Here is a 14,861-nt window from a genome sequence, read left to right as displayed (position 1 = left end):
GCATCTGATACAAATGATCAAACCACTTTTTATTCGTGGAGGGACGTGTTGGCCAGTATGGTGTCGACTGGGGCTGCCCGCGGCCTGGCTTGGGGATGGGGGTGTTCGACTCCTGGGCTCTCTCCCCTGCCCTGGGGCACATTCCGGGGGTTCCGCAGTTCTGTGCCCGCTCCCCTCCACCCCTTCCCTCCCCTCCCTCACGTCTCCTGCTGCAGCATGCACTGGAGCAGGAGCAGGCCAAGGGGGATGAAGAAGATGGAGGTGACGACCAGGCAGCTGATGTCCCCGCGCCGGCAGAGAGAGGGGGCCCGCACCTCACAGTCCGGCCTGGAGTCCGTCTGAGCTGCACGCAGGGCCACCCGGCTCAGCACCAGGGGCCGGATCTGGGAGATGCTCTCCTATGGAAAAGGCAGGAGGGAAGGAGGGAGAGAGAGAAGATGGGGAGAAGGAGGGGGAAGAGAGAGGGAGAGATGGAGAAGAGGAGAGTAATGGGAGGAAAAGGGGGAGTAGTGGAGAGGGAGCAGGGGAGGGAGGGAGAGATGGGGAGGATAGAGGGAGAGAGAATGAATGACAGGTGAGGGATATAGAGAGGACAGAGGAGGTGAGGATGAAAGGGAGGGGAGAGGATGGGAAAATAAGGGTGGGAGGGAGAGCATGGGTTAGTGATTGAGTCATATAACATTGAAACAGAACCTTTGGCCCTACTCATTTGTGACGACGGGTCTACCCAGGTTTAAGTGTGTGTGTGAGAGAGAGAGAGAGACAGACAGACAAAGGGAGAGGATAGAGGAGGTGGGAGCAGAAAGAAGAATGGAGTGAGAAAAGGAGGCAAGAGAATGGAGGGAGATGGACAGAGTGGTCTCCCCCAAGTGAGGATCCCAATAACTGCCTCAGTAGTAGGGAGATCTCCCTTCCATTCCCTGTAGGTGGTCCCAAAACCGGCCTGAATTCAGTCCCAGGCAAGAGCTCGGCTCTCTCCCTCACCCTCCCCTTCCCCCTCCCTCACCCTCCCCTTCCCCCTCCCTCACCCCTCCCCTTCCCCCTCCCTCACCCCTCCCCTTCCCCCTCCCTCGTTCCTCACCTCGCTCCTTCCTCCTCCTCTTCTCTCCTCTCTGTATCTCCATCTCTCTACTGCCTTTCCCATCCCCTCCCTCTCCCTTTCACCCCTCCCCTCTCCACACCACTCTCCCTCTCCCCACGTCCCCACACCCTCCCTTCTTCTCATCCCCTCCTGTTTTTCCATCCCTTCTCCCTCTCCCCTCTTATCACTGAAGCCACTCCTTTCTCCTGCCCCTCCTCCAGTCTCTCCCATTCACCCTTCCTTCTCCTCCCTCACCCTTTTTCAAAACGCTACCTTTCCAAATCTCTCCCCCTGCCCCAACTTTCCCCTCTCCTCCTCTCCCCCTCTCTCTTCCACCCGATGCCTCACTTCCTCTCTCTTTCTCTCTCTCTCTCTCTCTCTCTCTCTCTGACCCTGCCCCACACTCTGTCTCTTCACCAGCCCTCTCCTCCCTTCTCTCTGTCCTCCTTGCCCCCCTGCTGTTGGAGGACTCTATTGTGTGTGGTGCAGGGGGTCCTGGGTGTAGGTGCATGAATCAAAAAGGTTGATTTGTGGATGCAGTGGGTTATCCAATGGGAAATGGGATGTTGGATTTAGGAGCAGGGAGGTCCTGCTGTAAATGTACAGGGTGCTGGTGTGGCTGCACCTGGAGTACTGCGGGCAGATCTCGTCTGTACACGGATCTATTCTGGGACCCCCACCCCCACTCCGTGGTTTTTATGAATGACCTGGACTAAGAAGTGGAAGGGTGGCAGATGACACAAAAGTTGGAGGTGTTGTGGACAGAAGGATGACAAAGGTCATAACAAGATGCAGAGTCGGAACAAGAAGAGGCAGATGGAGTTCAAGAGGGAAATTATGCACTTTGTTTGGAGTACATGGTTTTCTAACAGTGTGGACAGGCTCGTGGATGCAAGGGAAATGGGGTGATGGCTGTGAGGTCGGGAAGGTTTAGATTGTTGAGTAGGTTTGTACAACATCATGGGCCTGAACTGTGCTGAAATGTTCCATGTTCTCACTCAACTGGTTTTGGAGGTGGTGCAGGAGGAGGGAATTCTGGAGATGAAGGGAGATTGAGTCACATGGAACTACTCTTGGAGATTCAGAAGGGTGAGGGAGGGGAATCTTACAGAAACACAATGAAGCAGGAAAGTGGTTTCCACTGGAAGGTGGGACCAGGGCAAGGGGCTGCAGCCTCAAGGTCTGGGGGGTGGGGGGGGGTACCAGAATAGACTGGGGATGGGGAGGAACCATGGAATTGCCTGCCAACAACGAAAGCCGGACGGACTTCTCCACAGTGAACCGGTTTTTGGAATGGTCAACTTCACTATAAACATGGTGGCATCGCCAAGTTGAAGGGTGACAAGGTGGTTGATGTGTGGGGAAGAGGGAGGTGGAGAAGGAAGGAGAATGTGGTGAGGGAGATGTGGGGGGAGGAGAAGGGATGGGGGTCCCTACCTCAGTGAGAGTCCTGAGCTGAGGGTCCCAGTGACGGGAAAGGGAGGATACGGGGATGTAGGGGAGGGGTATGGAGGTTCCTACCTCGGAGAGGGTCCTTGGCTCACTCTGCGGGTTGAGCTGTAGGTCCCAGTGGAATGGCTTTGTCTGGCTGCAGCTCAAATCATCCTCACTTTCTGTGGTGTCCTGCTTCACCACCTTCGGCCGCCGTCTCCTCCTGCAGCAGGATCGGTGGGCCGTGTCCACTCCTCTCCGCCTGGGGTGTGGGAGGAATGGGGAGGGGTGAGCTGAAACATCCACTGGGAAGGGGGCAGGGCCTTCTCACCACTCCTTCAGGGATGACTGTATTTCCGCTGCCCCCACCCACACCCGCTCTCTCAGCTTCTCCACTGAGGGGAGGGGTTGTGGGAATGGAGAGAGGGTGAGAAAGGACGAGGGGGAGAGAGAGCAAGGGTGAGGGGAAATGGAGAGAGAGGGGTGGGGGAACAGGGAGAGAGGGTGGTGGGGTAGAGAGAAGGGGTGGGGGAACGGAAAGAGAGTGAGGAGGGGAAGGGTTTTGGGTACAGAGAAAGGGGAGAGGATAGAGAGGGTGGGGGAGAAATGACATAGGGAGTGGGGGCATGCGGGAGAGAGGGTCTAGAGAAGGGGCACAGGGAGTTGGGGCACAGGGAAGAGTAGGGGAGATTCTGGGGATAGGGTAGGGAGCGAGAGGGAGAAGAGTGGAGGTGGAGAGAACCAGCATGTGGTAGAGAAGGGGTGGGGAGAGAGGAGCTGGGAGAGATGTGGTGGGGAGAGGAGTTAGGTGGGGGAGAGAGGAGCTGGGAGAGATGGGATGGGGAGAGGAGTTGGGTGGGGGAGAAAGGTGGTGGGGAGAGGAGTTGGGTAGGGAAGAGGAGATAGGGTGGGGAAGAGAGGAGCTGAAAGAGGAGGGGGTGGGGGAGAGTGGATGAGAAGAAGTTGGGAGGAGGGGATGGGAGAGAGGGTAGATGGGGAGGAAGAGGGTGTGGGAGAGGAAGGTGTGGGAGAGGCAGGGAGAAGGGGTGGGGAGGGTGGTGGCAATGTGGGCGTGAGGGCTTGGGGTGGGGGAAAAGTGGGGGAGAAGGGTTGGGGAAGAGGGTGGGGCTAAGTGGTGAGGGAGAGGTGTTGGGGTAGAGGGGTTAGGGAGAGGAGAGGAGGGGCAGAATGCATAGGAGAGAGGGAGTGGAGGAGAGGGTGGGTGGGGAAGAGGGTGGGTGGGGGAAAGGAGCTGGGAGGAGGGAAATGGAGTGTAGGGGTGAGGGAAAGGGGATGGGAGGGAGAAAGGGTGGGGTGTGGGGGAGAGGATGGGGAGAAGATATGGGAGAGAGGATGGGCAGAGTGAAAGGCTAGGAGAGGGTGTGGGAAAGGGAGGGAGGGTGAGTAGAGAGGCATTGGGAGGAGACGGGTTGAGTGGATGCAGAGAGGGTATGGGAGTGTGGGAGGAGGGTTGGGATAGGCGTGTGGCGAGGCGATATGGGGCAGAGAGAGCGTAGGTGTGAGAAGGGGTGGGGGAGAGATGGCTGGAGAGAGAGAAAAGGAAGGTATAGAGGAAGATGAGTGAGCCAGTAATAGGGAGTGGGAGAATTTGAGTTGGCCACATCAAAAGGTGCCAGATTGGTAGGGGACAGGTAGAAGGGAGGGGGAGTGTTGGAGGGTGTGCATGTGTGGAGGGGGGAGTGTGATAGAGGGGGGAGTGTGATAGAGGGGGGGAGTGTGATAGAGGGGGGAGTGTGATAGAGGGGGTGTGTGATAGAGGGGGGAGTGTGATAGAGGGGGGAGTGTGATAGAGGGGGGAGTGTGATAGAGGGGGGAGTGTTCTGGGCAAGAGAAGGTGGTATGCTAGGAAGAGTGTGCTAGGATAGAGAGGTGAAGGCAAGAGGGGTCAAGAGTGGGGGAGAGAGGAGAGGGTTGGAGAAAGGCAAAGAAATGGATCTTGGGATGAAGGGGTGGTGGGAGAGGGGCAAAGGTGCATGGAGAGTTGGAAGAAAGAAGTAGGGGAGAGGTGAAGGGAATGAAGAGAGGGAGGAAGAGCAAGGAGGGCAGGGAGTGAGAATGCAGGGGAATGGGCCGGAGGGAGGATAAGGGGTGATGGGCAGGGAGGGTGGAAGAGGGGGAGGGAGAGTGGGCTGGAGGGAGGTGGTGGATGGATTGTGGGGGGCGATGGAGGCATTTGGAGTCCAGGTCCAAGACAGCTGAACCCCTTCCCTGTGGTGATTGGTGGGGGGGGGGGTCTACCTCTGACTGACTGCATCCTCCACGTCTGCATCTCCATCACTGCCACTGAGACGACGGTCTGGATGTTCTCCCTCTGGCTCCGTGGTGAGGTCCTGAGGCAAAGGAGTGGATTGGAGACTGATCAACCAGAGGAACCGGGGATACCTGTCCATCCCAGGACTGTGGTGGGGGGGGGGGGGGTTTCTCATCCTCCAAGCAGCCTTTCCCTTCACCCCACCCGAAGGGATAGGGCACCAGGAATGGGAAGGGGCGGAGAGTTCATAGGGGAGAAGGAGATTTGTGGAGGGGGGGGTTAGGTGAGAGAGAGAAAACATGATGGGAGAGAGGGAAAAGGCAAATGAGAGAGGGTGAAAGAGATGGAGAAAGAGGGAAAGAAGAAAGGGTTCAAGAGGCAGAAAGAGAAGGAGGTAAACAAAGGAGGGTCAGTGCAATAGAGAGGAAAGGGAGTTAAAGAAAGGAGAGGGGATGGAAAGAGTGATGGAGAAAGAATGTAGGTGAGGAAGAGGGAGAAAGGTGAAGGGGAGAGATGGGGTGAAAGGGAGATGGAGACAAAAATAGAGAGAGAAGGAAAAAGGGTGTGAAGAGGAGCAGGGAAAATGTTGGGCAGGGTGGGTCAGGCCTCATAGGTGTGTGAGAAATCGTGTCTCACCAACATGATAGAGTATTTTGAAGAGGACTGCCAAAGTTGTCTACATTGTCTGGGTCTTGCAAGGTAGACTGCTCTGGAAGGTTAGAGGGTGTGGGATCCAGGCAGATATATGATTAGCTTGGTAGACAAGGGGGTCGTAGGGGGCTGTTACTCAGGTCAAAGGCCTGTGGCCAATGAGCTGCCACAGGTGTCAGTGCTGGCCTCCTGCTGCTTGTTGTCCACACCAATGGTTCGGATGGGGTAGGTGAAGTGATCAGTGAGGTTTGCGGGGACACCAAGATTGTTGGGGCCATGGACAGTGATGAAGGTGGTCCAACACATCGAATGATCTCCCACCATTGAGGCAAGGAGGGGCAGGCGGTGCTTAACCTGGATAGGTGCAGGGTGCTGCACTTTGGGAGGTCATGCAGGTGGTAGAACTTGGCAGGGGAGCAGTGGGATCCTGGAGAGTGTTGAATGGTGGAGGGAGACGTTTGGTAGAGGGTAGCAGAAGCATTGTTCCCTGACAACAGGGACACAGGTTAGTGAAGGAGGGGTTTGGCACTGCTCTCACTGGTTGGTGGCTCCAAGTCATAGAGCTAGGACTTCCCGTCACTGGACGAGGTGGGCGAGACTGCACTCAGCGTACTCTGGTCTCCTGGCTGTAGGAACGATATCACTGAGCTGGGGTGTGTGATAGATTCACCAAGATATTCACCTGGACTGGAGGGGTCGGGCTATAAGGAGAGGCCAGAGAGGTGGAGGCTGCAGGTGGACCTGAAGGAGGTCTATATAATCAGAAAGGGGATGGCTGAGAGGGATGGTCACTGGGATGGGATAGAAGAGAGGGAGGGGAATCTTTCCAATTCTCACCTTCCCCCCCCCCCCCCCCCCACCACCACCCCTGGAGAGAACAGTGGATGCAGAGTCACCAGATATAACCCAGGTCCAGACAGATGGGTGAGTTGAGGGTGAGGGGGGGATCAGGGCAGGAGATGGGAGGGCTAAGGTTTGTGAGATGCATCCCAGGTTGAGACAAATGAGGAGTCGAGGGTGGGGGGGGAGGGAATTGGGGAAGGAGAGGTGGGGTCTGAGATTCGAGAATCACCAGGTTGGAATGGATGAGGGGAGTCAAGGGTGAGGGGGGAATATGTCTGAGGTTCAATATACCCCAGATTAGGACAAACAGTTGGATGAGGGAATTTGAGAATGAAGGGGAACCAGGCAGGAGGGGAGGGTCTGAGTTTGAATATACCCCAGACTGGGAGAGGTGGACAGTTGGGGGGGACAGGGTGTGAAATTGGATATACCCCAGACTGGGATGGGTGGGAGGACAGGGTGTGAGATTGAATATACCCCAGACTGGGATGGGTGGGGGGACAGGGTGTGAGATTGAATATACCCCAGACTGGGATGGGTGGGGGGACAGGGTGTGAGATTGGATGTACCCCAGACTGGGATGGGTGGGGAGATGAGGTATGAGATTGGATATGCCCCAGATTGGGACAGACAGATGGGTGGGGGATCAAGGGGGGGTGGGGGATCAAGGGGGGGTGGGGTCTGAGATTGGATATACCCTACACTGGGACTGGCAGATGGGTGGGGGAGTCGAGGGAGGGGGACAGGGTGTGAGATTAGATATACCCCAGAATGGGATGGGCGGACAGGTGGTGTAATCGAGGGTGAGGGCATTGGGAGGGGCTCCTTCACCTCTATCCCACAGGGTGCCAACTGCTTGTTGCCATGAATCAATCTTTGCCCCACTGGGTCAGGACCCTCCTCCTTCTCTCCCATTTTTGCTGGTGGTGTAACCTAAAGGAAGAAAGACCACATGTCAGCTATTTAATAGGCCATTTGGCCCCTTGTCTTTCTGCTCCCCTCGCTGCCATTCTGCTCTAATCTTCACACAAGAGAACAGGCCTTTTGACCCACTTATTCCATGCTAAGCATCACATCCCATTCTATCCCATCCCCTGCGTCCATTTCCCATCGAGATCATAGAATATTATAGCACAGTAGAGGACATTCAGCCTTTGATGTTAAGCCAAACAATACTGGAAACTCCTTCCAAAAACACAAACCCTCCCTACCCATAACCCCCTTTTTTCATCCATGTGCCTGTCTAAGAATCTCTTAAAAGGCCCCCAATGTTCCATCCTCCACCACTATCCCCAGAAAGGCATTCCAGGCCCCCACAATTCTTTGTGTTTAAAAAAAAACTAATCCCTGATGTCTCCCATAAACATTCTAATCCTCACTTCGTACACATGTCTTCTGGTGTTTGCTGTTCCTGCCCTGGGAATCAGGTGCTGGCTGTCCTATGCCCCTCCTAATTTTGTTGACCTCTATCAAGTCTTCTCTCATCCTTCTATGCTCCAAAGAGAAAAGTCCCAGCTCTGCAAACCTCACCTCATAAGACATTTTCCAATCCAGGCAACATCCTGGTAAATCTCCTCTGCCCCCTTTCAATGGCTTCCACATCCTTCCAGTAATGAGGTGACCAGAAACGAACACAATACTCCAAATGTGGTCTCACCTGAGATTTGTAGTTTCACAATGACCTCTCGACTCTTGAACTCAGTCCCCTGACAAATGAGCCCAGCAACTCATAGGCCTTCTTAATATCCTATCAACCTAAGGGATGTATGGATTTGGACTCCAACGACCCTCTGTTCCTCCACACTAAGTATCTGACCAGTAACCCTGTACTGAGCCTTCTGGTTTGACCTTCCATAATGCATCACCTCACACTTACTTATCCTACTCTCCACAGATTACGCCTCTCCCCTACACACAGGGGGGAAAGGCACCTACTGACACACTCAGGTGGAGGTGGGGATTGAACCCCATTCTCTGGGCCCATGCGAGCGGCTCTGACCCCCCCTGCACCCCATGGAGTAATGGGAGCAGGTGAGTGTAGACCTGGCAACACCTCAGCTTTTCTGGCTCCATCCAAGTCCAGGAGTATCTCTTTCCCCAAAGCAATGGAGGGAAAAGGGCAAGGGTGGGTAATGGAGGGAGGATGGGGCGCATTTGGTTCCTCTAGCATTGTAAAACCCCACTCACTTGGCCCTCTTCAAGGCATGCTTGCTGTCAGATGTCAGAGGGTAAAGGCCTGTCCCCACCAGCCATGTATCAATCCCACAGCCCTGCTTTCTCCCTGCTACCCTGAATCAAACAACACAAATTCTAATATACTCACACTCTCCAGTGATCCATGTACCCCTCCACTGGCATTACATCCTCCCTCAGTGACACCTCTCCCCAGTGCCCCGTGTCACTGACTGTATCCCTCCACTGATGTTACCCCCTCCCTCAGTGACCCCTCTCCCCCATCACTCCATGTCACTGACTGTACCCCTACTGATGTTACCCCCTCCTCTCTCCCCACCACCTTGTATTACTGACTGTACCCCCACTGACATTAACCCCTCCCTCAGTGACCCCTCTCCCCCAGCACCCCATGTCACTGACTGCACCCACACAGACATTAATCCCTCCCTCAGTGACCCCTCTCCCTCAGTGCCTATGTCACTGACTGTACCCCCACTGACATTATCCTCTCCCTCAGTGACACCTCTCCCACAGTGCCCCGTGTCAGACTGTACCCTTCAACAGACGTTATCCCCTCCCTCAGTGAATCCACTCCTCCAGTGCCCCATGACATTGACTGTACCCCCAGACATTACCCTCTCCTTCAGTGATCACTCTCCCCCAGTAACCCCTCTCCCCAGTGCCCTGAGTCACTGACTGTACCCCCTGACATTAACCCCTCCCTCAGTGACCCCTCTCCCCAATGCCCCGTGCCTCTGACTGTAACCCCACTGTCATTTATCCCCTCCCTCAGTGATCCCTGTTCCCCAGCACCCCATGTCACTGATTGTACCCTCACTGATGTTACCCCCTCCCTCAGTTACCCTTCTCCCCAATGTCCCCTGTCACTGACTGCACCCTCACTGACATTAATTCCCCTCCCTCAGTGACGCCTCTCCCTCAGAAACCCCTCTCCCCCAGAGCCCCATGTCTCTGACTATACCCCCACTGTCATTACCCACTCTCTGAGTGATCCCTCTCCCCCAGTGTCCCCTGTAACTGATTGTACCCCCACTGACATTAACCCTTCCCTCAGTGACCCCTCTCCCCCAATGCCCCTTGTAACTGTGTACCCCCACTGACATTACCCCCCTCCCTCAATGCCCCGTGACACTGACTGCACCCCCCACTGTCATTAACCCCTCCCTCAGTGACCCCTCTCCCCCAGTGCCGCATGTCACTGACAGTACCCGCAATGACATTACCACCTACCTCAATTACCCTTCTCCCCAGCACCCCGAGTCACTGATTGTACCCCTCCACAGACATTACCCCCTCCCTCAGTGACTCCTCTCCCCAGTGCCCCGTCCACTGATTGTACCCCTCCCTGTACCCCTCCACAGACATTACCCCCTCCCTGAGTAACCCATCACCCCAGTGCCCCGTGTCACTGACTGTACCCCTCCACTGACATTACCCCCTCCCTCAGTGACCCCCCTCCCCCAGCACCCCATGTCACTGACTGCACCCACACAGACATTAACCCCTCCCTCAGTGACTCCTCTCCCTCAGTGCCTATGTCACTGACTGTACCCCCACTGACATTACACTCTCCCTCAGAGACCCCTCTCCCCAGCGCTTTGTGTCACTGACTGTACCCCCAGACATCATCCCCTCCCTCAGTGACTCCTCTCTCCAGCACCCCGTGTCACTTACTGTAACCCCACTGTCATTACCCCCTCCCTCAGTGAACACTCTCCCCTTGTAACCCCTCTCCCCCAGTGCCCTGTCACTGACTCTACCCCCCTGACATTAACCCCTCCCTCAGTGGCCCCTCTCCCCGATTTCCCGTGTCTCTGACTGTAACCCCACTGTTATTTATCCCCTCCCTCAGTGATCCCTCTCCTCCAGCACCCCGTCACTGATTGTACCCTCACTGACATTAATCCCCCTCCCTCAGTGACGCCTCTCCCTCAGAAACCCCTCTCCCCCAGCGCCCCGTGTCACTGATTGTACCCCCACTGACATTAACCCTTCCCTCAGTGACCCCTCTCCCCCAGTGTCCCCTGTAACTGATTGTACCCCCACTGACATTAACCCTCTCCCTCAGTGACCCCTCTCCCTCAGTGACCCCCCTCCCTCAGTGACCCCTCTCCCCCCGTGCCCCTTGTAACTGTGTACCCCCACTGACGTTACCCCCTCCCTCAGACCCTCTCCCCCAGCGCCCCGTGACGCTGACTGGACCCCTCCACAGACATTACCCCCTTCTTCAGTGACCCCTCTCCCTCAGTGTGCCTTGTAACTGTGTACCCCATTGACGTTACCCTCTCCCTCAGCGCCTCATGTCACTGACTGCACCCCCACTGTCATTAACCCCTCCCTCCCTCAGTGACCCCTCTCTCCCAGTGCCGCGTGTCACTGACAGTACCTACCTCAATTACATTACCCCCTCCCTCTGTAACCCATCACCCCAGTGCCCCGTGTCATTGACTGTACCCCCACTGATATTAATCCCCTTTCCCTCAGTGACCCTTGCGAAACCTAACGCCCGCCGCGTGGGGTAAACCCTCTCTCCGTCAAACCCCCTCCTCCTCCATCACGCTGGGGGAACAGGTGACCTATCCTCCCGAGTGCTTTGTCACACAAGGTTACGTTGCCCCTTACCCTTTTTCCAGCAACTTCCATGCCAAGGCCTTTCCACTCCCTCGGTCAGCACAGCTGTGTTGTCAGATAAATATAGAAGCACTTGCTCATCCCGGCCCGGATGTCGGTCCCACGTCTCCAGTCAGCGAGCGCCTGACGCACGGTGGCAGCGGTCGGACTGAGCACAGTCCCAGACAAGGACCTTCCAGACTCCGGCATTTCTCGCTGCAGGAGCAGCGTTTCAACATGAAACGGGGCCAAAGTGTTCCGAGATTCCGCTGTTTGGCAGCGAGAAGCGGAGTGGATGAGAACGGTCAGCTCAGGAAACTCGCACCGTTCCGTCACACACTCCCGGGGACAGACACAGAGTGAATCGCCCTTCACATCGTCCCGTCACACACTCCCGGGGACAGACACAGAGTGAATCGCCCTTCACATCGTCCCGTCACACACTCCCGGGGACAGACACAGAGTGAATCGCCCTTCACATCGTCCCGTCACACACTCCCGGGGACAGACACAGAGTGAATCGCCCTTCACATCGTCCCGTCACACACTCCCGGGGACAGACACAGAGTGAATCGCCCTTCACATCGTCCCGTCACACACACCCGGGGACAGACACAGAGTGAATCGCCCTTCACATCGTCCCGTCACACACTCCCGGGGACGGACACAGAGTGAATCGCCCTTCACATCGTCCCGTCACACACTCCCGGGGACGGACACAGAGTGAATCGCCCTTCACATCGTCCCGTCACACACTCCCGGGGACGGACACAGAGTGAATCGCCCTTCACATCGTCCCGTCACACACTCCCGGGGACGGACACAGAGTGAATCGCCCTTCACATCGTCCCGTCACACACTCCCGGGGACAGACACAGAGTGAATCGCCCTTCACATCGTCCCGTCACACACTCCCGGGGACAGACACAGAGTGAATCGCCCTTCACATCGTCCCGTCACACACTCCCGGGGACAGACACAGAGTGAATCGCCCTTCACATCGTCCCGTCACACACACCCGGGGACAGACACAGAGTGAATCGCCCTTCACATCGTCCCGTCACACACACCCGGGGACAGACACAGAGTGAATCGCCCTTCACATCGTCCCGTCACACACTCCCGGGGACGGACACAGAGTGAATCGCCCTTCACATCGTCCCGTCACACACTCCCGGGGACGGACACAGAGTGAATCGCCCTTCACATCGTCCCGTCACACTCTCCCGGGGACAGATACAGAGTAAAGCTCCCTCCACACCGTCCCGTCACACACTCAAATTCCCTATGATCTTCGATACAGCTACATGGAGAGACCGGAGCCCACTGTGGAGTTAACTAATGACACTTCATAGTGGGAAATGAGCCTAATGTTTACCCTTCACTATCAAACCCTGTCCATTTTCAGTAACACTGGTCTTCCGCCAGCATGCTGGGATTGATCAAATGGCATGAACCTACTTGATTGACTTTAGTTCTGATAAGAGGGATTTTTCTCACATACAGAAATGCACACACAGTGAATTGATTTGAATTTCTTACTGCCATGCACACCAACATTCAATAGAGTGTGGGGTGGGGTGGGTGGGAGAGGGTTAATCCCCTGTGATGAAATGTATCAAAGAAGTGTTAATTGTATCTGAGTGCAGTGGGTGAGCTGACAGTTGGTAGAGCTCAACAAATGGTGGCATGAAGTTATCTTCAGAATCGCTGTCACAGAACTACAGGACAGTGATGGAAATTCTAGGGAGCCGGAGTCAGTCCAAACCCCAGGTCTCTGTGCATGTTACAGAGTGTGAGAGATAATAGAATATAGGAAGTAAAGCTAGTATGAATTAAATAAAGAATAATAGACTAGACTAGAGGAAGTTAAATAAGTGCTGAGTAGGGATGAATTCCGATAAGAGTGAGGAAGGGTTACACAAGTATAATAGAATAAGGGTCTTATAGTGATAGAAAGAATTAGCAAGTTCTGCTAGAATTAGTAAGTCCTGGGGGATGAGATGTGTGAATAAGGACAAAGGCAGATTCATGAATAAGGACAATGACATGATGGGACCCCGACAGGATACCCCATGGCTGACAAGTCCGATGCGGGACAGGCAGACACGGTTGCAGCAGTTGCAAGGGAAAATTGGTTGGTTGGGGTTGGGTGTTGGGTTTTTCCTCCTTTGTCTTTTGTCAGTGAGGAGGGCTCTGCGGTCTTCTTCAAAGGAGGTTGCTGCCCGCCGAACTGTGAGGCGCCAAGATGCACGGTTTGAGGCAATATCAGCCCAATGGCGGTGGTCAATGTGGCAGGCACCAAGAGATTTCTTTAGGCAGTCCTTGTACCTCTTCTTTGGTGTACCTCTACACTGAAATGAACTGTATAAAAGTTGGGTGAGCCCCAGTATGTGTGTCTATTCCCAGGGTAAGGGAAAGCTCCCAACTTTGCACTGTTGTACAATAAATGTTCCTTGTTCTCAATTTTTGTCTCGAGCGAAATCTGTGAAGGTACTTCTGTTTCTCACAAATGGGAGCTCGTACGGGATCGCACTCCCTCCACTGACAGAGTGCCCGACGACGGGGATAGGTGCACCCCGGCTGATTCAGCTGGACTCCCGGATGACGGGTGACTGGTCAGTGGACGAAGCGAGTGATATCCGAGAAGAGGCATTGAGAACAGACGATGGGAGAACGATAAGGAAGCGCGTTAGGAATAGCTACTGGATCCCGGTAAGAGGAATTTTATTTACCTGCTAGTTCTTCTTTGGCTTGGCTTCGCGGATGAAGATTTATGGAGGGGTAATGTCCACGTCAGCTGCAGGTTCGTTTGTGGCTGACAAGTCCGATGCGGGACAGGCAGACACGGTTGCAGCGGTTGCAAGGGAAAATTGGTTGGTTGGGGTTGGGTGTTGGGTTTTTCCTCCTTTGTCTTTTGTCAGTGAGGAGGGCTCTGCGGTCTTCTTCAAAGGAGGTTGCTGCCCGCCGAACTGTGAGGCGCCAAGATGCACGGTTTGAGGCAATATCAGCCCAATGGCGGTGGTCAATGTGGCAGGCCCCGAGAGATTTCTTTAGGCAGTCCTTGTACCTCTTCTTTGGTGCACCTCTGTCATGGTGGCCAGTGGAGAGCTCGCCATAAAACACGATCTTGGGAAGGTGATGGTCCTCCATTCTGGAGACATGACCTACCCAACGCAGTTGGATCTTCAGCAGTGTGGATATGATGCTGTCGGCCTCTGCCATCTCGAGTACTTCGATGTTAGGGATGAAGTTGCTCCAATGAATGTTGAGGATGGAGCGGAGACAACGCTGGTGGAAGCGTTCTAGGAGCCATAGGTGATGCCGGTAGAGGACCCATGATTCGGAGCCGAACAGGAGTGTGAGTATGACAATGGCTCTGTATATGCTAATCTTTGTGAGGTTTTTCATTTGGTTGTTTTTCCAGACTCTTTTGTGTAGTCTTCCAAAGGCGCTATTTGCCTTGGCGAGTCTGTTGTCTATCTTGTTGTCGATCCTTGCATCCGATGAAATGGTGCAGCCGAAATAGGTAAACTGGTTGACCGTTTTGAGTTTTGTGTGCCCGACCTCACCAAGGCCTTCAACACTATGAGCAGGAAAGGACTTTGGCAAATACTAGAGCGCCTCGGATGCCCCCCTGCACGAAAACCAACAAGGTCGGGTCAGATACAGCAATGAGCTCTCTGAACCCTTCTCCATTAACAATGGCGTGAAGCAAGGCTGTGTTCTTGCACCAACCCTCTTTTCAATCTTCTTCGGCATGATGCTGAAACAAGC

General features: G+C 54.8%; 1 protein-coding gene across 5 annotated transcripts; it reads right to left on the bottom strand.

Moving 5' to 3' along the window:
• Nucleotides 1-8: 8 nt before the first annotated feature.
• On the bottom strand, nt 9-11,196 carry LOC138764630 (uncharacterized). 5 transcript variants are annotated; one of them, XM_069940792.1, is made up of 5 exons: nt 11,097-11,196; nt 7,110-7,211; nt 4,772-4,863; nt 2,603-2,774; nt 9-398 (listed from the first exon to the last, which is right to left on the bottom strand). In XM_069940792.1, the coding sequence occupies exons 1-5, from the start codon at nt 11,115-11,117 to the stop codon at nt 198-200; spliced, it is 588 nt and encodes a 195-aa protein (XP_069796893.1). In that variant the 5' UTR covers nt 11,118-11,196; the 3' UTR covers nt 9-197. The 5 variants fall into 5 exon arrangements, with proteins under 5 accessions (XP_069796893.1, XP_069796894.1, XP_069796895.1 ...); XM_069940793.1 differs by lacking the exon at nt 11,097-11,196 and adding an exon at nt 10,757-10,807; XM_069940794.1 differs by lacking the exon at nt 11,097-11,196 and adding an exon at nt 10,743-10,790.
• Between the last annotated feature and the right edge of the window lie 3,665 nt (nt 11,197-14,861).

Source organism: Narcine bancroftii, chromosome 5, assembly GCF_036971445.1.
Source record: "Narcine bancroftii isolate sNarBan1 chromosome 5, sNarBan1.hap1, whole genome shotgun sequence".
Classification (NCBI taxonomy): Eukaryota; Metazoa; Chordata; class Chondrichthyes; order Torpediniformes; family Narcinidae; genus Narcine; species Narcine bancroftii.
This window is presented reverse-complemented; position numbering and strand designations above follow the sequence as displayed.